The sequence below is a fragment of the Petromyzon marinus genome, chromosome 14 (genome assembly GCF_048934315.1).
Source record: "Petromyzon marinus isolate PM22_M1 ecotype Great Lakes invasive population chromosome 14, UKy_Petmar_22M1.pri1.0, whole genome shotgun sequence".
Lineage (NCBI taxonomy): Eukaryota > Metazoa > Chordata > Hyperoartia > Petromyzontiformes > Petromyzontidae > Petromyzon > Petromyzon marinus.
The window spans coordinates 5,923,910-5,950,444 of record NC_133680.1 but is presented as its reverse complement, the minus strand read 5'-3'; the positions used below and the strand labels follow the sequence as shown (position 1 = coordinate 5,950,444).

At 42.5% G+C, this 26,535-nt stretch overlaps 1 protein-coding gene across 3 annotated transcripts; it reads right to left on the bottom strand.

The window, feature by feature from the left end:
- Positions 1-198: 198 nt before the first annotated feature.
- Positions 199-25,407, bottom strand: LOC116942385 (ubiquitin carboxyl-terminal hydrolase 15-like). Of its 3 annotated transcripts, XM_032954226.2 has the most exons (22): positions 25,142-25,407; positions 22,096-22,223; positions 21,769-21,908; positions 21,174-21,300; positions 20,668-20,813; positions 20,171-20,232; positions 19,219-19,359; positions 17,036-17,168; positions 16,301-16,474; positions 15,266-15,424; positions 13,246-13,470; positions 12,727-12,810; positions 11,805-11,899; positions 9,968-10,165; positions 8,865-8,956; positions 8,009-8,392; positions 6,794-6,864; positions 6,377-6,495; positions 5,043-5,192; positions 3,756-3,859; positions 3,399-3,487; positions 199-3,033 (listed from the first exon to the last, which is right to left on the bottom strand). In XM_032954226.2, the coding sequence occupies exons 1-22, from the start codon at positions 25,384-25,386 to the stop codon at positions 2,860-2,862; spliced, it is 3,240 nt and encodes a 1,079-aa protein (XP_032810117.2). In that variant the 5' UTR covers positions 25,387-25,407; the 3' UTR covers positions 199-2,859. The 3 variants fall into 3 exon arrangements, with proteins under 3 accessions (XP_032810117.2, XP_032810118.2, XP_032810119.2); XM_032954227.2 differs by lacking the exon at positions 19,219-19,359 and having other exon boundaries at positions 25,142-25,406; XM_032954228.2 differs by lacking the exons at positions 199-3,033; positions 3,399-3,487; positions 3,756-3,859; positions 5,043-5,192 and adding an exon at positions 5,202-5,648.
- Positions 25,408-26,535: the final 1,128 nt, after the last annotated feature.

Here is a 26,535-nt window from a genome sequence, read left to right as displayed (position 1 = left end):
ACCACAAACGTGCACATGATTAAAATCAACGCAGTCTCTTAAGAAGCCTGCAAACTTCATCATTCAGTTATTGGTGAAAAATAAAATGCCCCAATTTGAATGTTAAGACAGCAATCTTAGTTTAGACCTGCTGTGCTCGTGTGTACGACCAACGCACTTACAATTTAACACCATGTTGTTAATGATCGTGACAAAGAATCAGTGTTTCATCTCAAATTTATTTAAAAAGAACATAAAAGCAATCGTCAGTGACAATCAATGCCCACTGAAAGGCTTATTTTTGTGCAGGCAGGCAACACCAGCACTTATCCATGCAGATTTGGCATCCGTTCCACACAGTGCACTGCACCCACTCCCAGCACCCCACATCCTCCACACTTACTGTGGCAGACGAACTTAAATTCAAGCGTCTGCAGTGCTCGCGTCAAATTTTGCTGCTAGAAATGTATTGCTAGCGCCAGACTAAAGGTTGCCGAATATTACTGGGTGAAGTTTCCTATAGCGTCCGTTGAAGGGATAATTTCCCACCTTGATTACAGTATTTTCATTAAAAAACTTCTCCTGCAGGTAATTTTTATTCAACACTCCATAAATCGTCAAAATATCCTGTAAACTTGAACAACTACAGTGGAATAGGACGCACTAACATTTAATATTCGTGTTCTCATCTTGTCGGATTTGTAGCTTTGTAAAATGTCACGTAAATCACAGCTATCGTTTGAAAACCAACCATATAGAATCCACTGCATTTTTTGTCTCAAGTTTACAGAACAAACGCGGATTTACCGCGTGAATCGATGTGTGCCCACAGAAATCATGCCCCTCACCTCCTCGCCCAACCCAGGAAAAGTCAACAACCCCAGCACGGCAGCCCCCTGGCGCGCACACATGGGTTACACACACACACACACGAGGTCACGCGAGTGCGCCAAGTGAGCGCTCGTGTGGATTCTCGGGTTGCATTTTTAGGAAAGGGGGAAAGAAAAAAACCAACTTGTCACCCAAACATTAAAAACACACCAGTACAGTGCAATTCAAACTTTTATCCACACACTAACATGCTGTGAGCACGATGCATGGGCTGTTCACACAAACGAAGCCTCATTCTGGCTGGTACAGTGGTGTGAAATCAAGCGTGTTTATTTAGACATTTCTCTAAAATTCCTGACTACCTGTACCAACCGTAATGAAGTATTAAGATGACACAAAATCGAGTTCAGTGTCAGTACTGCCCATTGTCAATGTGCACTCTCCTGGTTATAAAGTTACTGTATTTACACAACTGCGCTAAAAACCCCATGCCATTAATGTACAACAGTTTACATGAAAACTCCAATATACAGCATATACAATTTCTTCACGCTAGCATATATTTATTGTTACTCAAACAAGAAAAACGGCTGGTGCTATTAGTTTGATATTCATCACGACAATCTGATATTACTTGAAGGACATCTGGCCACACGCACGAGTTTCCTGAAATCTTCACCATTTAATTTTATAAACAGTACTTTTTAAAAACCTATGTATCATCCTTTGCCTGTTAAAAACCGCACTTCTGAATTTACATTTTCCAAATAAACTTAATGATCAGATTAAATGCAGTACTATTTTATAGCCACGATAAAAATATGACGTGGCAACGTCACAATTATGAAACAGACACCTGGGTGGAGTTTCATTACAAGGCTCCACAAGTCACTCGGGATGAACAGGGCCTTGTTGTAGGAGCACCGTTAAATAGCAGCCACAATAACTCCTCTTTGATTTGTGTATCTAAAAGTTGCAAGAATATGGCCTCTTCATGAAACGCAATCATTTATCGACTCATGGAAACAACACCTCTAGGTGGTGTCTCTCAACTGAAAATTTGGAAGAAGTTATAAAATCAGAACTCAATATCTATAGGATCACAGGCCAAGTGCCTTTATGCCTACCGTCCACTCCATTCGAGCCCTTATGATAGGCCACCAAAAAGTAACAATATTATGCAAAACTAATGCTTTATTATCACGCCAGTGAATCAATATGCACTGTTTCAGTTATGCATCACTGATAGATCCACTAAATCACACAAAACAAGTTAATTCTGTGCAAGTATGAGGAAGTGGCTTACCTAACACTATTAAACAATTAGGCCACCCCAGATTTACTCAAGGCTGCAATTTGGAAACAGCGCAAGTGGTAAAAATAATAATGAAAAAGGACAAACCACTATCCCCATGGCAAAATGAAGCGAAGCTAGTGTGTGCTATGCCTGGAAAACTGATCAAAGAACGGGCACCATCATCCCTGCGTGTGAGACCATGCGTGAGACCATGCGTGAGACCATGCGTGAGACCATGCGTGAGACCATGCGTGAGACCATGCGTGAGACCATGCGTGAGACCATGCGTGAGACCATGCGTGAGACCATGCGTGAGACCATGCGTGAGACCATGCGTGAGACCATGCGTGAGACCATGCGTGAGACCATGCGTGAGACCATGCGTGAGACCATGCGTGAGACCATGCGTGAGACCATGCGTGAGACCATGCGTGAACGTGCATGCTCTGGCAGGGGCGTGGGGGGCGGCTGGCTGGCTGCGCGAGGCTGGGCATGTCAGCCACTTGCTCAAAAGGGAATTTAGCAGTAGGACATTTTTGGGATGTACGAGTGAGACGGGTGTTTTCTTTTTAAAACGATGTTAAAAGGCACAACCTTTAAAAGGGGTTATAAAGTTGGTAGGAGACAGAGAGGTTGGTGGTTGACCGCTACCTGGATGCACCTTAGGCAGGCACACATCACACTTCCACGCTCGATACGAACATGCCAATGCGTCCTGTGAGGGAACCCGTTGGTTGTGCACACAGCTGGGCCTAGTTTGTGTCCATGTTGTCCATGTTGTCCATGGCATCCTCCTCTCCGCTGGTAACGTGTCTGTTGTCCTGCGAATCGTGGTTTTCCTCGGGGACGCCCAAGGATGCCGAGACCTCCAGAGCACGCTTGAGGTTGTCCCTCCGCTGGTAGAAGAGCACGTACGCAGCCTTCGACTGCCAATGCAAAGACAATTTTATGCACTGCGATTCCAGGCAAATTTTATTTAGAAACATAAGGAATAATCACAGAGATCCACCATTTTGGTCGTCGATTGCCTTTAGGTCTCGTGCTAAATATTGGTAAATACAATTTTCAAAACAGGATTATAGTTTTAGTAGAGCACAATAAACATGCACGCAATTTAAAAAGATACAGGAATGCAAAAAAGTACATGATGCATATAGACAATACATACAACTGAAACAAGAAAATTGAATGCACTTCACGAGCTTGTATTGTGTTTAATTATTGGAGTGATTTCTACATGCAAAACAAGTTTCAATGAAGGTTTTCAAGAAAAACGCCTACAAATTCTCACCACAATCTGATCTTCAGCCGAGGAGGAAACACTGCTGTCATCAAAGTAGTACCAGGAGTTCTCCCCCTTGTTTTTCGCATAAGCAGTATCTGCCAAGGAAGACCATGACATTCACACAGATTTTAAATATCAGTCCCTGTACCATACATTGTGCCATTACACAAAAATGTCCAACTCCCTTTTGCCAAGTGGTGAATGTTAAATAAAAAGATGAGATGCTACCAAATCGATATTGCACAATGCCAATTTGGAAAGCTACAAGATTGAGATGAACACAAGCAATCAATTACAAAGTACATTTAGTTGAGATTTCAGTAACCTGCAAAGTGTTTTTATATCTAGTTTGTGTATACTTACAGTGGCCTCCACCCATTCCTCCATAGTGATTGGACACCGCGATGAGGTCATAGGTGCACGGAACATCCTGTGTTCCGATCACAAACTCCGACATGTCTAGGTCTCTGCATGCATGACAATAACGGAATTAGCATAATACCCTTAAGTATCATTAACATAAACATATTTTATATTTCCCCCCCTCCTATTTTATTGCAACGGAGCTATTGGCATTATGGCAAGAGCATTTACCCATTTGAAAATCTCAAAGCAGTTCAAACCATGTTCAACCTAGATAATGTCCACATTGTCTTTTTACAGGACTTAAAATGGTATTTTTTTATACTTTACACGGCACAGGGTGAACTTTCCCACTCCTACGAGATTCTTGCATAGCAGAAAAATTAATCACCCAGATAAAATTTAGCAAAAAAAGTCAATGTTAAGATCAGTTATATTTTGTGTTAAATGGTGACTGGGCTGAGGCCATTATATACATTTTCTTGAGAATTCCATTTAATCAAGAGCAGTTGCCTGCATCGGAACCTAGGATATCAGGTGGTACCAGCTCTGCATTGAGATCCAAGTCACCTGACCAAATCATGGCCAAGCACTTAAAAATACATCCGAGATCTTAAATAGTAATACAATATCAAAAATTTCATTCCAAGATGATTAAGATATCAGTGGTTTCCAACGCAATTAAATTGTTTTCCATTGCAGTGCAGGTAAAATCCCAAGCAGCTGCATACCTGCCATTAACATAAAAAAGTATATGGATTGAAAAATAAAATCTTACCACACAAGATTAAAAGCAATTAAGCATAAGCATCTATTTTAATGCCAATATGCATGACTCTTAACTAGTACTAAACTCAACAGGCATGCATCAAGAGTAAAAGTTGAAGTTTTAGAAAAAAAACACACATTTGGTGATGCAAAACATTGTGAATTTATAATCAATACAAAACATTCAAATATATGCAGACTTTATAGTAATAGGTTTGTACCCTTTTATCTGGATAAAAGGGTAAAAACCTATTACTATATCTTGCTACTGGCAAAGGAGGTCTCATAGTATATGCAGACTTTATTTAATCGACAAAATAAGTTTCAGCTGGATCCCTTTCTTTCAGCATGGCCAATTCACTTGGGCCATGACATGAGCTCATTCTTGAATCTAAGAACACAATTTATCCAATTGTCGTAGGATGAATCATTACATGCCTACTATCCAATGCACATTTCAAAATGCACGTGCGAGAATGACAACGAATACAGGCAGCTAAACACGGTGGGGGTCCTCACCGGATAGGGAAGTCCACAAGGGTATCCAACTTGTCCCTCCAGTACTTGTTGTACGAGAAGCGCTTCAGGTGCACCACCAGAACTTTCGGCAATGCCCACAGGTCAAACTTCTTGGTAGCTTGCTTGTGCTTCTTGCAGTTGGGACAGTACCTGGGCAAATACACCACCAATACCCCTAAAGACCTCTGCCCCTAAAGAGTACTTCTGTACTCTTATAAGCGGCCATATCAAGTGACCATGACAACATTTACAACTAGGTGGGACCTATGAATGTTGTCCCGGTTGATCAAACGTCCCAGAAACTTCCTGAAAAATATGTTCAGCAGCTTGGCTTTTCTGGAAAATAAGTGACATTAGTATTGCTTGGAGAGAAAAAAAACGTGGATGAAATATCTAGGTCAATCCAAACTCCATTGTAGGGAATTAATTGTGGCTTTACCTGTTGTGTATTATTTATAAAATTAGTATCATCAATAGCAGTGTGACAATGTTTATTCATCATGCCAGTGTACTTATATGCTCAATCGCCAAGTTCATATCATTGAATGTTTCATGTAGACTACTAAAACAAAATAAGCCCCTTTATATTTTGTTCATAACGAGGTCCTGAAGTAATGACAGTACAAGCACAGCAGCAAAAAAAATATACAAATTGAGAGCAGAAGATTAATTTATTTTTAAAAAAGCACTTTAACAATGCAATATTACTCAAGCAAACCAATAAAATCAGTTAGAAGGGTTCAGAAGGCATAAAAGCCCACAAAAAAACCCTTTAATATTGCCATTTCCAATTGGATGGAGACAAACCCAACTTACATTCCCTGTTTCAATCCTTGGAATACAAAATAATTTATAAAATTGACAAGCATGGCTGGTTCACCGAATGGCAATCACTCATGACCAGAGCAGATTGCACAAATAAAATAAAAAAACCTATGTCACACCGATGATTTATGTAGGGAATTAGAAAAGAGTGCCATTTGCCTATCAATTGATAAAGTTATACCCTATGATATCAGTCAAGAGGCAGCCATTAGGTTTACAGGTCATTGCTTAAATTCGAAATTATTAAATATGAGCAGAAAGCCTGCAATCCCTCAGGCAAATGTCACTCAATAAAGTAATATCTTCTGTCCATTGTGGCTAACAGACGGTGGGGGACATTGCAGAATAAAATACACGTACGTATATTTCGATAAACTCCCTACGTAATAAGACATGGTCTTTTGCAAGCCGATAATAAATACCAACTGGCTCTCAGAGGAAGTAATGCATCTTAAATCTGGTTTACTTGATACTTGGAATGTGTACTGGTTTGCTCGTGGGATAGTTACCATGGATCCGTGGCTGCCAGTTCCTCCTTGGTCGTGAACAGCTCGATGCATTCCTTAAGCTTCACTGGGTTCTTCTTCTTCAACGGCTGTGCTAGCATGCTGTCATGTTTTTCAAATTCCTGCTCGCACACCACACGCCAAATATTACATTAGAGTACAATTCGGATATGTACAGCATATAAGTTTCACTGACTCCGATTAGCACGGTCGACTACTATGCACGCTATGAAAGAAACTACACGTACACACTGCATTTCAAGATTCTGTACAGAAGAGCTATGCATCATAAAAACACTGACGGCATGAATCAACTGTGTAATGGATTATATATTTATGCGGAATAGAAAATGCCTTCGGAGCTGCAAAATTTAGTCACCTTGAAGGCAAGGGGATAGTTTAACATGCAATAAATATTACCTTATCCACATTGTTGTTGTAAAATCGTGCTCTCGTCTCAGAATCCCATTCTAAAGCCAGATAGGTTCTCGCTGCAATGCAAGATAAGACAAAACAATTAGACAAGGGCGGGAGGGTGGTGCAATGGTAGCACTTGTGCCTCCCAGCAAGAAGTCCCTGGGTTAGATTCCCCACTCGGATGTGCGTGTGCGCATGGGTTTCCCCCCCAGTGTCTAAAAAAACCCACAACCTATATGCAATTTTTTTTTAAGACATTAGGATTAGACATCAGAATATTATCCCTGCTGTAAAAACTTGGCAAGATCCTCTTGAATGAGAATCATGAAACTCTCAAGGCGTCCCCAGGTAAAGAGACGTACGTTATAAAAATATAATTATTAGTTACTTTTGCATTGATAAATGTGATATGCCTACAAAAACAACGGATCAAACGATCACGCTTGCATTGCCCCATGATCTTACTTCGGCGCTTACCATTCAACATGCATCTGCAATGCATCACCACACCCAACTATATCTGAATGCAATACACCTATGTAAATGTGAAGGTGGAACGAGTTAATAAATAAAACAGTTTCTAGCCTGTTGGACAAATAGGGCCAAATAAGTATCAATTGACGCCAGGTGCCTGGAATGATAGAACAGTTCTTACCATCATTTAAAAAGCCGATTATTAGTGCATTGGAATCTAAGCAAAGGAAATTATACACACACGGTATGCTTAATATCAAGTACTGCATACAAGACCATAAAGCATGACCACTGATTATTCCATGTATATATATACACACAGCCCTTTGTCAAACCATTTATAAATAAGGACCACCCCACACCATGCAGGTCGTCGGGGTTATAACAGCCATCCTTCCCATGCTGGTCAGTTCCAATTTTTGAAGGCAGGGAACATAGATGTACAATCGATTTAGCTGTATTGTCCTCTGCTGTCCACCGTGTAGCCCCGTAGCCGATAACGACCCATCTGTGCATGGTGGTGACCGAGTAAAGCACTATCCAGTCCAAATCCAGGTTATTTTCAGGACATATGGTTATATTGGATAGACTCTGGGTCATTTGGTCATAGGCGTGTGTGCACGTAAAATTTTATCAGCATGTTTGTATTTGTGCATGTGTTATTTAAATGAATCTGTGTGTGGGTGGATTTGGTCATAGACCCGACGATGCCATCCATCTGAAAATGTATGTCCTCACTGGCACCTTGGAACTTGATGGGCTTGCCGTCGTCTGTGATGGCATGGTTCTCTGTGTTGCCATAGGAGTTGACGGGGTGGATGCTGAAGAGGGGCCGTCGCTTGTGTCCGCATCGCTGCCCTTTTCCGCCCAGCTGCGGCTCATCAGCACAGCCCTCGCCGTCTCCCCTCTCCCCCCGCTCGGGAGACGCCTCCGTGTCAGAGTCTCCGTCGACCGTGCTTACTGCTGTGTACGTTGGCACCGCCCTTGTGCTATCCTTGGGTCTGGATGGTACTATCTGCTGGTCCGCATCACTCTCCGACTCGGAAGCAAGCTCCTGCTCCGGGTCTCCCGTGACTGTACTTGAAGGAACGTCCTGATTGGACGTGTCATCCTCCATGTGTTCCGAGCCTGCCGGCAGACAAAAAAAAAAAACTAATTTTTTAAAACAAAGTTGAATTATTTCCAGAAATGTTGAGATGGAGATGGCCGTGTCGGGGTTCAGTTAATTTAGTAAGATTCTATGTGATAATTAAATAATTTTCATTTGACTGCCATGCAACGAATATCTGTGGTAGGGCTTGTAGAAAAGGGTAGCATGGCCATTTTGGATAAAGTCACATGCAGACACCTCAAAAGCAGTTCTGCGATATCTTTGGTGGGCTGCCATCTAATATGAGGCGATGCATCATTCTGCAAGAGTTCTGAAGGGATGTATGTTAATTTCATTATATGATGCAGATGGCACAATTGTAATAACATTTTCAAAAATAAAGAAATGTCAAGCGATCTTAATAGTTCCTGCATGCTTAGATTTCAATGTTTTTTTGCACATCACCAAAACATGCCATCCTATGGAAGATTAAAAAAAGTCAAAGCTCACCATTGCATTTGTAGTTGTGGGGGTAGTGTGTGCCATTCTGCTCCTGATGTCCATGATCTTCCTCCTCGTCATCTGGTTTTCTAATGTGGCGCCTGCAAGCAAAAGAAAACGGGAACTTGGAAAATCCCATTGACAGCATTTCAGAGACATTGGTCAGAAAGCTTCCAGTACCATTTCCACTGGAAGGTAAATTTAAAAGATAAGTCAATGTTGGTTATAGCCAGGTGGTTCAGAGGCCAGAGCACCGAGATCCTGGGTTCAAATCCAAGGAGCTGCCCGTAATTCAGAATATTTACTGGAGGAACGCAATGAGCTAGCTCTTTCACAGATGTACAGTAAACCAGTTTCTACAATTACAGCTTTGGGAGATCAAAATATGAGTTTGTGTTCATGAACCCATACTGATTATCGTGAAAGTATGGTCAAATAACCCCCACAACCTCTACGGAATGGGGGGGGCACCTCAAACAGCTGTAGGTTAAAAAAGGGACTGTCTATGCTAATTAACAGAAACCGTACATGGCAAAATACAAACATTGTTGCATTCACTTATATGAAAATCTCCCACAGTTTAATATGATGAGGTGGTCCATGACTCGGTGATGGCAGCATCTAAATTACACGCAACGTAAATATTTAATTGCACTGAACGGATGTCTAAATTACACAACTCATAGTAGTTGGTAAAATAATTTACAGCCGTTTTGTCAACCCACTGGTGGATGAAAGCTGCCCCATAATCAGTGGTCATGCAGGTTGTTTGGCCATACTTCACCACGCTGGATTAATTTGAGTTGGCGCAGGTGGGGCTCAGAACCCGTTCGAGATATCACTCGCTATCGATTTTAGCCATGGGAATCGCTAGGAATTATGGTGGCAGCACGCAAACTACTACACCGGGTCAATTGGTAATTTGTGTCTACAAATCACCCCTGTAATTTGTCATTTGAATCTTTATTTGCCCACATTTGCTGACGGGGCATTGGCCAAACCAACCTAAATGAAGGACCTGCCTGAAAAAAACATCTTTTTGACCAAGTTTGGCTTTCTCCACCACCTCACCCAGACCTCACCCCCCCCTCCAAGTGTTGCACGCCACTCACTCCATGCATTGAGTGAGGTGCTCATAGAGCCCCTCCAGGGTGGTGGTGCTGCGCGGCACAGACACGAGTAGCGGCAGCCCGAAGAGCGACGTGCTGGCGCAGCTCGAACTGTAGCCGCTGCGTGACGTCTTGCGCTCTCGCATGTACACGGCCACGTGCACGTGGTCGGGGGCTGTGTCCTCGTCCGCCACCTCGAATCTGAGAACACACAAATAGAAAGCTCAACACAAGCAACCGCTCTGAGCGTGTGGATTTCACAGCCACTTATATTCTAAATTAATAGACTTCAACTCCTTCAAGATGCCAGCCAAGTTAGTGCAGGGACCGAATGCTTGAGGGAAGGAATGGATCAATGCGTAGCCTAACCCAGTAGACCAATTTCAGTCAACTTTTGATTATGTGGGGTGGGGGGAGATGGGGCTGGCCTAGATAAAACAAAAACAGATAATGCAAAACTTGTATTAAGGCTATAAAATGTGTAATTGTTTGCCTATAATTTATTATCTGTGTTTATTGCTATTTGTAGCAATTCGCTTACTTTGCCGACATGTTTATGGTCATGTGGGCACCCATTTATGGAACCTCAATGCGCGACAAGGGGCATGTAATAATCAGTATGCACATAAAATGTTATGGATATATTATCATTTTCACAAGCTCAGTTAATCTGCAACTGAAATAATCAATAATTACCTACACAGGTGATGGCAATTTGCAATAAAAAAAACGCACATTTACTTGCACATTATTTTTCCTAAAACAAAATACCCTTGAGTATGCCTGATCAGATCTTCACAAGTAAGTAGGATTGAGCCTGTACAGTACTTGCATTGCAAAATGCATGGGAATATCAGGTGATGTAATTAAGGGCAGTGAAGTAGCAGTACAGCAATGGATTTTTGAATGTCCGTTTACCCGCTTGTATGAGAGGTTCTCTCCAGGTACTACAGTTTCCTCCTAAATGCTCATTAAATAAACTGGTCAAACATCTCATTGCAAGATTTCTCAAAACAGATCTTCGTGACTTTGCAGGCTATTTGAGAAAAAGACATTAGATTATAGAAATGTTTGTGTGCATCAAATGTATCACAATAAACGTTTTTGGGTTAGATCGCGTTATTTATAAATGTGTCGTAACCCTCCACCACCCGACACAGCCAATCAGCAAAAAAGTGTCACGTTGACAAAAGACAAATAGTTCACTACTTTAGCCCACCGGTGTGTTGAAGAGTGAATCCACAACATTTACAGTTTGAGTACGACGTTTCGCTAGTAATTACATCCAGCATAAAATTAACACTACATTTTCAAAGCTCTATTCTAAAACATCATAATTCTACGTAACTGCCGCTACCAACATATTAACTGATGGTGAAGTCAATGTCTTCTACATAGATTTAGAAACGTGTTAAAATTTGGGGTATAGGTTTCCCGTATTATTAAGATTTGTAGATAGCAGGCTTGTACTAGTGCATATTCTCTCACTTATGGTACATGCATATTAGTGTACATGTGAGAACCAAGTGCGATTTATTAAAAATGTCATGCCAATGTGGATTTAGGTTGAGAGAACAAAACTGATTATAATTTCACTTGGAGGGGGGGTGCGGAAGTAACAAAGCGAACAGCTACTTTAATACGGATATTTTAAAAAACGAAGTATTATATTTTTCATACAAGCATTAAAAATAATTAGATCACAAGCTGCTGTTACTAAAATAATAGTTCAGTTATTTGGGTATATTATTTCAATTCTTCTACATTTTACAAAAAAAACTGAAACACTACTCAAAGGTGGTACTGGGTCCTTGGGTAAAAGTACATTTGAAAAACTCACACAAAGATGTCGTCTCGATCATTGATGCCATTTAGAGGCTCGTTCATAGTGAAGATTTTGTGGAAACGATGATTGTACACGTCTGTTACTACCATCTGAAACGAGACCGTAAACACAGTAATTAATGCTCAGAAACACAGCATGGAAAACAGATTCCATAAAAAAGTATATTGCATTATGATATTAACAAATGACAAGCATGGGAATAGGTTTTCCCCCTTTTTCTCGCAACAAAAGCAGGTGTTAGGATGTTAAAACACCAAACTAAAACCTTTTACAAGGAATCATGTCTGCATTAACCACAGTACTTGTGGTCAAAATGCAAACAAAAAACTCCGATAATATGATGCATTGTCTTTGAAACCGATTGGTGTTAGACCAGAGGACGCCTTTTGGCGTCCTCTGGTCTAACACCGTTTGAGACAAGGCTCAAAAGAAAGCTGTCTCTGGTGCGGACCAATCAGTTTCAAAGACAATGCATATATTACCAGAGTATGTTTTTTGTTTGCATTCTGACAAGTAACGTGGTTAATGCAGACATGATTCCTTGTAAAAGGTTTATGTTTGGTGTTTTAACATCTTAACACCTGTCTTTGTTGCCAGAAAAAAGGGGAAAACTTATGCTCATAATTTGGTACTGGCAAAGGAGGTCCCATGAAATGACAAGCAAATTAACCTTCAACAGCTGACTAGCACTGCAATAATTATCAGAGGAAGGTCTCAAACTATGCTGCCTTCAAGTTTCAAACCCTTGAAGAATATTTATTATTCATGACAGCACACCGCCTCACTTTTCACAATCATTCAATTGTTATGCCGAGCAGAGCTGTCTTATTAGCTCAGATGTTACGATTACAGAGTTACAAAGTTCACGTACAATACAGTCACGCCATTATGCATACAGCTGTTCTCAGGGTCTCACGTTTTCCTTTGGGACATCAGCGAGCAGGCCCAATGCAGCACAAAGGTCGGAGACAGAGCCCATCTTGGGCACCACCACTCTGTACTGCACAACAATAGATACAAATCCATTACACAAACATCAGACGGTAGATAACAAGTACTCCTAGTAGGAGCCATCTCGTGGGTCTTATGAAGATTACATGCCACTGACAAAATCAGCTGGCAAGTGGCCATCTCCAATCTTGAAAGTGGAACAAGGTTGAGCTTTGATATTGCATAGATGAATGACCACCATGCACTAACATGTTGTCAGAGCTTGCGGGGCTAAGTGGTGTGCAGTGCAACAATATATTGTTGTACTTTATTTTCATGTCTATGTTCCCTGCCTTCACGAACCCGCACAGTGAAATAAGATCAACCCCCTCAAGACACCAAGTATGAAGTGGCCCTCATCCAGCTGTGGATGAGGACTGTTTATGCAGGTGTGAGAACACGTCACATGGGCCACAAAAATGCTTCCCCCATCAGGCGAGCTTACCATGGTAGGCTTGGACTTGGGGTCTTGCCAAACGAGTGTGACCTCCACAGCCCGCTCCGTCTTGATGGGCAACGGCAGGGTGAGGTAGCAGAAGGGGTCGAAGGTCACAGAGACCTTGGCGCAATCGGGGCAAATGAGTGTCGACTTAAAGAGGCCGTGGAAGATGTCTACGATGATGGAGTCGTTCCGCTTACGGTGATTGTCCCATGCCTCTTGCGCCACAACCTGCAAGTGACATTTTAATGGTTAAATTCACAGAAGTATTACACCGGACGTCATCGTCTCGTGATTTTAGTTTGAATAATTATACATTAAGAGGATGAAAAGTCACATGTAATTGTATAATTGGCATATATTCATCCACAAACTCCTCAATAACTAAAACATTCTTCCAGTTACTCAACTGGAATATTTGGCCACTTGCTTTTAAGTCTTTTTTCACAGAAAGAAGCTGGAGCACCTGGAGAAACTCGTGCATACAAGTAGATAACACGAAAAGGGCCTAGATAGATGGGTGCACAAACCTACTTTCTAAGTTTTAGAAGTTTGTATGAGCCATCAAACCTTGCAGTCCATAGGCAGAATGTGGTTATCACGGGAGGTAGAAAATGTTCAGCGATACCATTTTCCGTACAAAATTAATCAAACTGATTATGTAAAACTATTCTTAAATAAGGTCGTCATACAATTAACTTTGTTCGCAATTTAAAGATGCTGGCACATTAAGCATCTTTAACTCGTAAAATTAAGTATTGGATTATTTACTAAAAACACACAAAAGGTACTGGAGGATTAAAGGCATGCACCACCATTCCCATCGTATAAAATATGCCAGGAAGGATACAGTTGATCACAAATTCATAATAACATACACCATTTAAAGCTTTCGTGACTGCAAGGAAGCTTTCGTGACTGCAAGGATTCATATTCTTTGGTTCTTTCGGTAAAGTCACGTAGAATGAGAATAAAGTAATAAATTGATAAAATAGCACAATAATATTCTCACGACGTTTCGGCCACAACACAAGCGGCCTTCATCAGGTGAAGGGATGAGACTGTCTGGAGGACAGCGCTGTCCTGTCCTCCAGACAGTCTCGTCCCTTCATCTGATGAAGGCCGCTTGTGTTGTGGCCGAAACGTCGTGAGAATATTATTGTGTGTTATTTTATTTTATCAATTTATTATTTTATTCTCATTCTACTTGACTTTACCAAAAGAACCAAAGAATAACATACACCATTTTGTCATATTCACTCATGAAGGTAAATTGCACTAAATACCTTGTTTATAATTCTACTGGTATTTACATAAAGATGCACATACCAGAAGTGTTATGCATGTTGCTATAAACCTTTTCACCTATGCGTGGCTTTCGGTGGTTCTGCCCTCAGTATTCATCTAAATCACCATCCAATCTCGTAAAGGATATCTGAAATATAACCAATTACCCTTCTCATTATACAAAGCTTTAAAAAAGGCTGCTATAAAAAACTGAAAAAGCTTTAAACATGGCATGTTGATTTCTATTGCTAAAAGAGATGAGTCGGCGTTTGAGACTTACGATCGAGTGTAAGCAAATGAGGAAATATACCAGAGAACGCATCCATTGCATGGATGGAGTGATGCAATTATGTTATCTAGCACGAGCTAGATGGATTGTTTCACTTCGAGACCGAGATGGTGAAAGCTTGGGGGAGACCCTTTGCTGCAGCAGTGGATAGACCATGGCTGATCTTAATACCTCATTCGTTTATTTTATCACATCTAGGCACTTCCATCACACCTGTAACTTTAAAAGCAGCCAAGTTATTTGTATAGCCCCGAAACAGACCCAGAATAATATGCTGAGAATCACGAGGGTATGCTATCCATTATATAAATATAGCATTCTTTTGGAAGTTACTATGGGACAGATTAATTAAATAAGATGTGAATCGTGATTATTTATTTACCAGCCGAGTAAACGGACAAAACCTAGAAACCCACATGTGGCATGTAACCGGGTGGGGGCCACACCTACCTTGTCATCTCGGCCCTCTGCATCCTTGAGCTCCACATAGGGCTTTTTGCGGATGCGGTTGAGATCTTCGTGAAGGCCATCCAAGAGGAAGGCCAGCAGCTCCTGCGAGTCCTGCTGCTGGTACCCGGAGAACTGTGGAGCAAAGCGGCCTACCTGCGTCTGCATCACACACACATAAAGACAAAGACCCCCCCCCGTATAGCCTTAGACTGTTGGGACAAGTGCTGTTCGCGAGCACTTTGGAGCTATGTAGCTCTTTTTCAGAAGCAACCTCACCACAAATGATAGCTCAACAAAGTGGCTTAAAATGTGGAAATGAATAATACTCTAAATTTATGTTGATTCTAAATGTGGAGAGAAAAACTGGAGGGATCCAGAGAAAAATTCACGCGACCACAGAGAGAACATGCAAACTCCACATAAATAGGCATCAGGATCGAACCCACAACATCCCGTATACCAGGCAAGGTAGTTAACGTCGCCACCGTGGCACTGCCCCATGATTGTGTGCCCAAGGTTGTCCAACATTTTAATATTGATGAATGACAAAAAATACTTTTAAATCACAGGCAAGCAAGCCTCAAAATAGCACTCAGCGATGCCACCGATGGCACATGTGTTCGTTCAAATACAATGTCAATCAGGAAATATAATGAAGCACAATGACACAGCAGGCCTCAAATAGAAATCTAAGATTATTTTCTCAATTAGGATTCAAACACGTGGACAGCCAAGAACAGAGCCTAGCTACGCATCCCTACTGGGCATATCAAACCATGATTCAACTTAAGAAACATGTATTTTATTTTATTTAAATGACCTAATTGCATACAAATCATAATTGTTTCTTACATACATATGTTGCATTGCAAGCAAGAGATCATTTACAAGTGAGGAACCAATGCACTGACATGACAAGCATCTCATGTAGACAACTTGCTTTTTTGGACTTCATCTGAAAGAAAAAGAGTGGCACCTCCCAAGAGAGTAACCGCAGCACAAGCCTCTCTTGAATCGCAATTAAGGCAGACCGACCTTGAAGGAGCGTGGCACGGTGGACGAGTAGCTCCCAGACCACATCTGCTTGATAAGATCGGCGTAGGCACAGGCGATCTCACCACGCATGCCCAGCGGGTTGTCACGGTTGAGCTCCTTCAGATATGCATCCTCCAGGAAGTAGGTGGTGAGAGGTGGCGTGTTGCTCAAGCACTGCAAACAGATATATAAAAGATATATATAATAGCTGCAACTTTCTACAAATGTTATATTCTTAAGTTTTGGCTGTAATAAGGGTGCCAATATAGTTGTTTTATTGTACATGTACAGGCCATTGTCAATCCACTGCTGGATGAAGGCTTTTCCCATGCCATACAGATCATGGGTATCATTGTTACTCTATTTCACCACACTGGCCCATGCGGGCCTGGGTAGTTGCCTGTCCCAAGTACAATCAGGGATTTAACATGCATTACAATAAATTTGGTCAGAGGCTTATTTTTTTAGCAAAAGACATTGGTTCAATGATTCAGAGCTAAAAAAAAAAATCTTATTAAAAGCAGTAGTTCCATTGGTTATCAATCATAGGTTTAATAGATACATGTTATTTAATAAAGTGCATTAATTAAAAAAATAACTGATGAGCACATTTTTTTTTTTTAGAGTCAAGAAAATTCAGGCCTATCCTCTAGATCCACTTCCATATAAACGTTTTTGCGTTCCACCTATGTTTATATCACGACCTCCCTTGTGAATGTGTGCGCTTTCACTTACTTGCAAAGCAGAATTCATGAAGCAAGTATTCCCCAGGTTGCTGAGGCCACAAAGACCCGGCGTGCTTGTTCCACCGCGCCCGCTGTACGAGTTGTAGCTCGAGTTGTAGTTGTTGCTACTACTGCTGCTCGAGCTGCAAATGGCAAAGCAGCCATGCCAAACATCAATAAACTAGCCCTGTGCCAAGATGGGGAAAATATTCCATCTATTTTAAACACGCAATAACCTTGAAAGATAATACCAACACAAAACTCTGCTCAAGTTTGCTCAGCCACAAAAGTTACAGGGCACCAAGTTCAAGTGACTTGGATTATTATGAAAGATATGTTTATATTTCAGGAAATCAAAAAGGATTTTTTTTTTCAGCCAACTATATCTGGCCCTAGAATATAGTAATAATAAAAGAGCTGACCATATGCTGATGGAAAAACTAGAACAATGAATATGGTGAAAAGTGTAGAGGTGACTTCACTTTTAATATTGATTTGAAGCTTTTGTAGGTCCCTATAAATAGGTTTACCAAAGGGTTTTCTCAATACAATACTCTGCTTGGCAGGATGCACGTAAAGAATTGTATTTAACTATTAAGAATAAAAGTAGAGCTTGCCAGGTAATAGGCATACATAGATATACTTCATACAGAACCAGTTTCCACTGGATGTTAAAACAAAGCTGTTTTGGAAACTGACTGTCTAATAACTTGGCAGCTCGTCATATGTATATGTTACAGATTTTGGGCCAATGCAATGTAGTCAGAATAAACTAGCAACTGCGGATAGGCAATGTGAACACTCGCACCCAAAATACCAACAGCCATTAAGGCAGGCAAGACGCATGAAATAGTGCAGCACCACACCAGCCCACATCTGTCTCCACAATGCTGACTTAGTGTTGACTACTGGTCATTAAAAGCCGAATCACCCTAGGTGAGGCCCAGTACCAACTGAGATCACTGGGTATGAAATTCATTTTGCGCATTCATAACGTTCTACTAACCACCACTGGGCAACCACTCCCGATACCCTAACTGATGCATTTACGTACTCACTTTTACATGGACACACACCCATGTCGTCCATGTCAATGATATCACTCGAGCACATTGGTTTGATGCCAATGCTGTGACAACGTTTTGGAGCAACCCTAAAAATGGTTTTCGCATGATAATACATTTAATTTTCCAAAGCCGATTTTCAAAGTTTCTGATTTAACTAAAAATCTTTAAAACATCCAGTGTGTGTACACCAATTAGTATTTGGCATTTAATCCATTGCAATGGACAATGGCACACAAATGATGTTGCACTGCTATGGGCATGGCCTTGAAAAATTTTCTAAACACAAAGGAAAGCCTGGTTTACGCGAAACCAGAAGTGTGCCATTTTTTTGGACACAAGCCAGGTTTAGAATCTCATAACTCCCCCCGCGGGCCGAGGAGGGTCACATTGACAGAGAGAACTTCGAGAACGTGACATCACATTAGCAAGGGAATGACGTAATATTTCACAAACATACGTGGACGTGGTCGCGTGTTCACGGCAAACAGCCCGCCGAGTTGTTCAACAAACGTACGCGTACCCGTTGCACACGCGAGCCACTCAAAAGCACAATGCGGGCTCCGAACAACCCACGGGCCGTAAGGGTGCACAAACACACATCTGCTCTAGACAGTATAACTTCACGAATACATTAATGCAGAACATGTTTCATGCAGGAGGGGGAAGCTGGAGGTTAGTAGAATGTTAAAGGTTATACAATTGGATGGCAAAACGGTTTGTAAATTCAAAGCCTGAATTTTTCCCAAAGGGTACATTAAGAAGAAAAAAAAGTTAGTTGCATGCTGCCATATGGTACAGAACAAAAAAAACAAAAACATGAATTTATTAATGGGCAGACTGTATATATCAGATGAAGAAATAGAATTCAGCATGAATTATTCAGCAATAAAGTGAGTAAATATAGTAAAAAGTTGAACAGAATAAAAAAAGCTTAGGTGTCCTAAATTTGGGGTGTTGAAACTTGATTTTAATTTTAACTCCGCAAAACAAGATTCCCTGTCCAAAAACAAAAGCAGTCTAATAATGAATCATGCGTTCTGCTAAAAATAACAGATGCCAGTCCGGCGGGTACTGCATGCGTTTTATTTGGCAGGGTCAACTGACGCGCACGGCAGGGTTTACTGACACTCGGGCTGACGAGAATCTGGCCGTGAGAGCCGAGGTAGTCTGGGGAGGAGGAGGTGGGATAGAGGGGGTGGGCACAGAGGGAGAAGAGGAGGGCTTTGGCGACGGGGTGTCGTTCTCAGTTGCGTCGGCACTATCTGATCTATGGAAAGGAGGGGGAGCAAAATGGGCAGGAAAACACAAAACCAAGGTGAACTGAAAGCAAGACAGCAAAGCAAAGATACACTCAGAAAGAAAGACGAAGCAGCCACAGGTGGCCCGATAGCTTGTTGAGAACAGGAGTGCCGAGTCTTATTCGGCAGAGAGGTTAGCCAATGTCAGTGCTAAACCGATTACATCATAAGCGGATTTGAATTCTGCCAAGATCACTACCTTAATGAATCACACGTTTTGGTTGACTGAGAGCCACAACATAATTTTAAACAGCATCAAAGCAAATATGACAAAAAAGGTATTCACTTACAATCCATTTCAACAATACCATTAAGACTTGAACTTCAAATCACCAAAAAATATGATGGAATTATGAACAAATACAAATTGCACCACATTGTGTCAACAGGCTGGGTTTTTTGTCTCCGGTGCAGTCAGAGGTCATCTGACAGAAACAGCTCTTTAGCCACCTGTTTTATGGATATTTAAAACGCTTGCAATCATCAACGAATTACAAAAAGTTGCATGATATTAATTAGAATACCACAAAACCCCAATATGACCTTATAAACAAACATTTACAAGTGACAGAAACCAGCACAAGCTCCTTCATGCAGCAGTACAGTGCAGTGTGGCCCAGTTACCCTGCAACAGGAACCCTAACGGCAGCATTCCTGTGGACTCCTATATTAATAACAAAATACAAAACAAGCAGGTTATCGTTGCTTTCTTGCCCGGGTGGGGTGGGAAACAAACCAATAATAAGACCTAAACCCAATGTTAAATTATTCTTAACATACTTGGTAGTAGGCGATTGTCTTGGCCAAGTTCCATCTTCATTTTTCTGTTCTATTACCAAAACCTGCAAACAGGGTGATAGTGTCGTATAAAATGAGTTTCAAAACCATGCAGACCTGTCCCTAGGGAAACATTACGTCCCATCAATACGAAGAATTGAATTGCCATATAATATGCATAAGAATAGTAATCAACAGCCCTTTGTTAAATCAACTGCTAGATAAAGGCCTTGGGGAACATGACCATAATTCATCATGTTGGACCATGAAGGTTGGTGAAGAGGGGAGAGTGGGAAGGTGAATAGGGCCAATTCTGATGTTAATCATAACTCATGTTAGCCATTGGCAGAAGTCAAACTCGGGTCGTCAGATTATAACCTAGTGTTGCGTACCATTTTAGTCACTGCTTCTGACAATGATAGAGGGTTTAAAATCCATGCTTTCCAACAATGATATTTCTGAAAAACATAGACACCAAAAACGACACGCTGCTTCTGTACCTGCCCCTGGAAGAGTCCCACATCCTGGAGGGTCTTTTCGGGTTTGTTGAGGGGCTCGTACGTGTTGGTCATATATTTGTTCCACAATCGTGTCTCTTTCTCTTCAGGGATATGAAACAACTTCCTCATTTCCTTCTCTATGGTGTCTGCGCACAAACACAAAAATAGCCACAGGCAAATGACTGTTAAGCAAGCATCAAATTAGGTTCATTTTTCCACAGATTAATCAAACACTAGCACACATTCCTAACTAGCCCTGCCTTGCCCAGCAGTGAGAAGTTAAAGGTTGACAACTAGGCCCTCCAAAACAGTATCAGAATATGTGTTTATACTGGAAGAATCCGATGAGTTATAAAGCTACTTCCACAGATATCCGGTAGGGGCGGGTAAGACGGCATACATTATATGAGGCTTCACTTTAAAAACAGTGACAAACTGGCTTTTTGAATCACAAAAAAAACTCAAATGTTCTTTTAGAACACCAAAATATCTCCATATACGCTTACCAATGGTATCCGCCTTGCTGAACTGCCAGTTCACCACCGTATCCAGGTTGCTGTTGTCACAAAGCCTAAGCTCAGTGAGGTACACCTCTACCTTGCAGTGCTTGACAAACATACCATATTCTATTACCTGCCAAGGGGATAAGACACACAATTCACAACATATTATAACATTATCCACTGGATCAGTTTACTCAAAATAATCTTCGTAGTGCAGCTTTCCGAGATTGCCACCGTGTGGCACCTAATTGTGCGTTTGAAGGGGAGAGATTGATAAAGAGTTATGAGGAATGGAGCTTGATAAAACACTGCACTTAGATGATGCAGTGGTTAAAACTTATATAAGAATGTCAAATAATGTCAAGTAAGTGAGTAAACAATTCATAAATATTCAAATCGGTAACTTAAACACTTAATATTTCAGAAACTATTTAATGATTCATTATTAATTACAATTTTGTCTCGCAGAAATTTATGGTAATTTAAAGACATCATGCCAGTAGCACTTTAAAAAGTTCAATGCAATGTAACTATTCAACTCATTCAGAATGGTAATTTATGGCTTTGTGTGTGGAATGAATTGGGGAGCTGCTAATACCTTCCTTTCGACGGGCTCTTGGTCAGCTGTATAGCCATACCATTCCACTAACTTCCTCCAAGCCTCTGTGGGCACCAGAATGTAATCCAGCTCATCGATCAAATTATCCTTAAGCCCCTCCAAGTTCTCGTCTGGGCCAACTGAGCACACGCATTGGGAAGAAAAAAAAGCATGACAAAGCAGCACATGCGCCGTTTCATACTTCGAATAGAAATGAGTTTGAAATATTATATAATTACAGTTGCAAGCTGGATTCAACACCTTATTAATCGATCAATATGCACGTTTGTACCGTGGCTTGCTCGGGCATGTAGAACTATGCACTACCTTTGAAGAGACCAGAGTTGTCGATGGGGCCTGGATAGGTGCTCTGGTCAGCTGCAGAGTAGACTTCCCAGCTGTCAAATCCCACATGCTTCTTCCACTGTTTGAACCAATGGCAGTCAACCAGGTACCTAAAAACGGGAAAATCAATTCCTTCAGCAGATATCACAAAAGTCAAGCCTAATAAAGCACACAAGCTCTTCTAGCAATTAAATTGTCAGGATTCAAGGTCACACTTGAAATGGCAAATAAATAACTTTTTGCCATTGTGGGGCATAAGGTACCTACATATATATGACCTGCAAATAAATGCACGATCTCTTCAGTGTAAGAAATTATATTAATAGACTAATTCATTGTTACATGGCTAATAAGACCCAATATATTTTTACTATTTGAAACAAAATCGTATGTTGAATGGAAAGGGGCAAGTCTATTATAATTCAGGTGATACATCAATCAGTCCAGGGTGCTTGTTTCACTAACCCGTGCGGACCACACGCTGGTGACGTATGGTCAAACAACTTCCGTGATTTAAAGGCCTTCATCCAGCAATGACTTGCCAAAAGGGCTTAGGTGATTTAACTTGTAACTACTAGGAGTAAGTGATCAAACCTATACTACTAGTGCCCATAAAACGCTAATTAAATTTTATAGCTTTCTGACTGGACATGTGAAAAAGCACTTCATATCGCATGGGATCTCTGAACGATCAATAAAGATACTGATTCAAACTGAATGGACCTTTGGTAAATGTAGGCTTAAGGTTACATAATATGGCAAGATAGAGCAAAATCTCTGACACTTTGCTCTTTACGAAAAAAAGTGGACTTCCTATTTATGGGTCCAGCTGCTTAACAGTTGTGTGCCTTCCATCACCAGGAAAAGAATGAAGGCAGCCCTAGAGCTACCACATTACAGAATTTCATAACTAAACTACAGTATTGGTTTAAAGCTATGAGAGCACAAGTTCTGATAAGTCACAATGGGAGGACAAGGAAGCACAATGAAATATAAAAATCAGCTTAGAGTTCCCAACAAGGTACTTGAACAAGTTAAGACAGGCATTATGTATGTACCTTAAACTGGCCTTCGTGGGCTAAAAGAAGCAATCCTTTTAGAAAATGACCCAGAATGTTAAATATTTCACAAGTGCAAGAGTATGTACTTTGTGATCAACCCTCATTTCAACACACCACGACGGTATTGTTTCACACATCCGAATTGTTTAAAACTGTTGTCCTTTAAATGCAGTGAAGTGTTTATTTTTGACGCAGGGTGGCGAGGCGGATAGTGTACTGGATGGTATCACGGTCATCTCCCGGTGCCAAAAGCAGCATAAAATTGTAACCCAAGGGCCCACACATTTGTCAAAAATAAACCCTATGTATCCAACGCCCTGCAAACGCTACTACATAAACCTTATCAATCCCATTATTCAATATGTATACAATCACCAACTTTCCACCAAGTACAGTATACAGTACGAGAATTTAAAAAGGGCCCCATGAGCAAATTGTACATTTGGTCACTTAAAGTTTCCAAAAGGCTTCTCTTTTAAACAGCTCACTCGTGTTCGTGACTCATTTCAGTATTTTCGCAATAGCCTGTTGATTAGAGCGGTCTGCGATTGGATGGAATGTTGTCACAAGTTGATTGTCACGTTCAATGCATTCCGAATGCGTAAACCTTAAACAGTATAATATAGGGTCGCGATTTGAACACGTATCTAAAGACGGAAGTGACTCAAGTATTATAGATTTAAAAAAAGCTTTTTTTTTATAAACTACAAGTGACATGAAAAAGGCAGCAACACCGTGGATGGTAGATTAAAAAAATAATGCCACGAGGCAACAATAAACTGTCACCAAAGTTAGTCACTCACTGTACGTAGACGTTAAACACCGGTACAACGCAGCCAAATAAGGCGTCCCTCCCTAGGCTTTGGCTGCCACGGGGCCAGGAGGATATGGCAATACAAGACTTAAGACAGGATTATTTAAATCCATCTGTGCGGAGCTTTGATCACTATCCAACCACCACACATCCTCTGTCGTTGTATGCGTCGTCGATTCTCCCCGGGTACTCGGGTACGGGGAAGCGAAACGCCACTCATTAACGCAATTCATGGCCAAATGTCACAAACGTGGCAGGACCCCTTGACAATAAGTCTTGAGACTGGGCGGAGCCTTTCCATGGTCAAAGGCAGTGGTACGCCTATCTATATATATAAAATACTATAAAACTCGCGCTTTCAAGGTCTACATTCTTTAGAGCTTTACGCGTGCCACTTTTACACGTTTCCCGGTAACCCCAACCCCTATATACCGGGTAGAACATATAACATAAAAAGTATCATGCGATCAATAACACCTTTCTCAAAACTCGTTTTTGTTCCTATCTATTTTTTTGTAAAATCTTAAAACATCTCAAGCACTCTTGGAACAAGGCGGATGGGTGAACCTCCCCCCCCAGCCCTTCCCCTCCGCCAGCCTCGTCAAGACAGCCGCCGGCTGGAGGCCTCAACACTCCCGGCTAGTGGCACGACACGGGCAAAATCCACAGCTTCGTCACTTCATCTTCATCATCAGGAGGAGGAGGAGGCCGCGGTCAATCCACTGCTGGATGAAGATCTCTCCCCCTCCCCACCAACAAACCGCCTCACGTGCGCGTGAATAAGCCCACGGTTTAAACACCGCAACCGTTAAAAGAACTGGAAGAAGAAAAATCACACCCCAATTATTAAACAATTCGTCATTTCCATGGCGAATCGAACCCCGGCCATGCGGGGGTTGGCGGCGGTGGCTAGCGGAGGACGGATGAGCAAGGAGGTTCGGCGTAAGGCCCGAGGCCGACAACACCGAGTCGAGTCACCGGGGCCTCCGCCGGGTAACTCCGCCTCGACTCCTTGTCACAGCCGGGCCCACGGGCGGCGGCGGCGGGGGGTGAACGCAACGCCACCAGCGCTCGCCCCAGCCCGCCACGGCCCGCCGACCTCGCGACAAACCACCGCCAACAGCCCCCTCCCCTCTCACTCTCCCCAGCCCACCATGTGTCGCCTTTCTTGAGCGGAGTCTTGAGCAGGGCGCCGATGTCGCCCTTCTGCGTCGCGAGGTCCGCAGCGCCGCCCTCCGCCATCTCGCAGCCCGGGCCCTCCTCGTCTCGCGCAGTCATCGTCGTCGTCGACGTCGCCACCGGCGGCGGCAGCAGCAGCAGCACAAGCGGCGGCGGCGGCGGCGTCGGTGTCGTCATACTCTCGCCGTCTGACGTCACGCCTCGCGCCCCCGTTGCCATCTTGCTAAGGGGGAGCCTCTATGCGGTCGGCGCTTATGTAAGAGGGGTGACGTCATCGCGAGGGAGTGGTTGGGTGCGGTGGGGGGGGCGAGGAGGGGGGTGGGTTAGGGGCGCGTGGGGTGGATCGATCGGTGTAAATCGATGGCAGGGAGTTGGATCGGTTAGGTTTTGTATTGGAATTGATGATTCCCATCGTCCTCGCAACGGAATACAGTATATCTACTTTAATCTCCCAGGAATGTCTATCCGTAACGCGCGTGACGTCACTCCACATCGACCAGCCCCCTCATTCATAATCATGAGCAGGTGACGTCCTCCAAATGGTCACTCCCTCACCCCTCCTCATTAATAATCATGATCGGGTGACGTCACTGAATATGGAGGACTCCCCCCCCCGCTCACTAATAATCATACGCAAGTGACGTCACTCCACATCCAACAGCCCCCTCTCATTAATAATCATGAACAGGTGACGTCGTCCACATGGACCCCCATAATCATGAGCAGGTGACGTCACTTCACTTGGACACCCCCCCCATGCATAATAATTAGCGGCTGACGTCACTCCACATGGGGGGGCGAGGCGCCTCCTCCCCCCTCCTCGGCGTCAACTCACAACCCCCACTACAAAGGCAGAACCCTCACGTCACGCGATCTCCGTCACGCTGTTGAGACATCAAAGTAAAAAGGACGTCATGATGAACACGGGATTAACACATTCCTGCGGAGGGAGCTGGTAGGAACGTTGGGTTGCTCGGTCAATGGCCAGGGTCAACGGCACCACCATGTCGTGGTGTATTCCGCAAATATGCCCGACTGTGAGGGCGGGCACAAGCCGGCGTGAGTAGTTGGACTGGAAGCCCAACCGGGATTAATTCACAGGAGGCAGGGGATTAATTGTGTATGTCTGTGGATGTCTGTCCACGTGTATCCAGACACCCGGATATATAACAAATGCGCTCCTAGTGGGCATTACTGGTAGGAAACGTAGTGGACTGGAAGCCCAACCGGGATTAATTCACAGGAGGCAGGGGATTAATTGTGTATGTCTGTGGATGTCTGTCCACGTGTATCCGGACACCCGGATAAAACGGGAGAGGTGGGGCTGGGTGGAGAGGGTAGGGAAGGGCTGGGTGGGGAGGGTGGGGA

Excerpts from the sequence above, each read along its gene's own strand:
- LOC116942385 (XM_032954226.2), bottom strand. The coding sequence starts at position 25,386 with ATGGCAACGGGGGCGCGAGGCGTGACGTCAGACGGCGAGAGTATGACG. Across the intron at positions 21,301-21,768 it reads AAGAGCCCGTCGAAAGGAAG|GTAATAGAATATGGTATGTT; the intron begins GTATTAGCAGCT and ends TCCCCTTGGCAG. Across the intron at positions 11,900-12,726 it reads CTGATGTCCCAAAGGAAAAC|ATGGTAGTAACAGACGTGTA; the intron begins GTGAGACCCTGA and ends GTCTCGTTTCAG.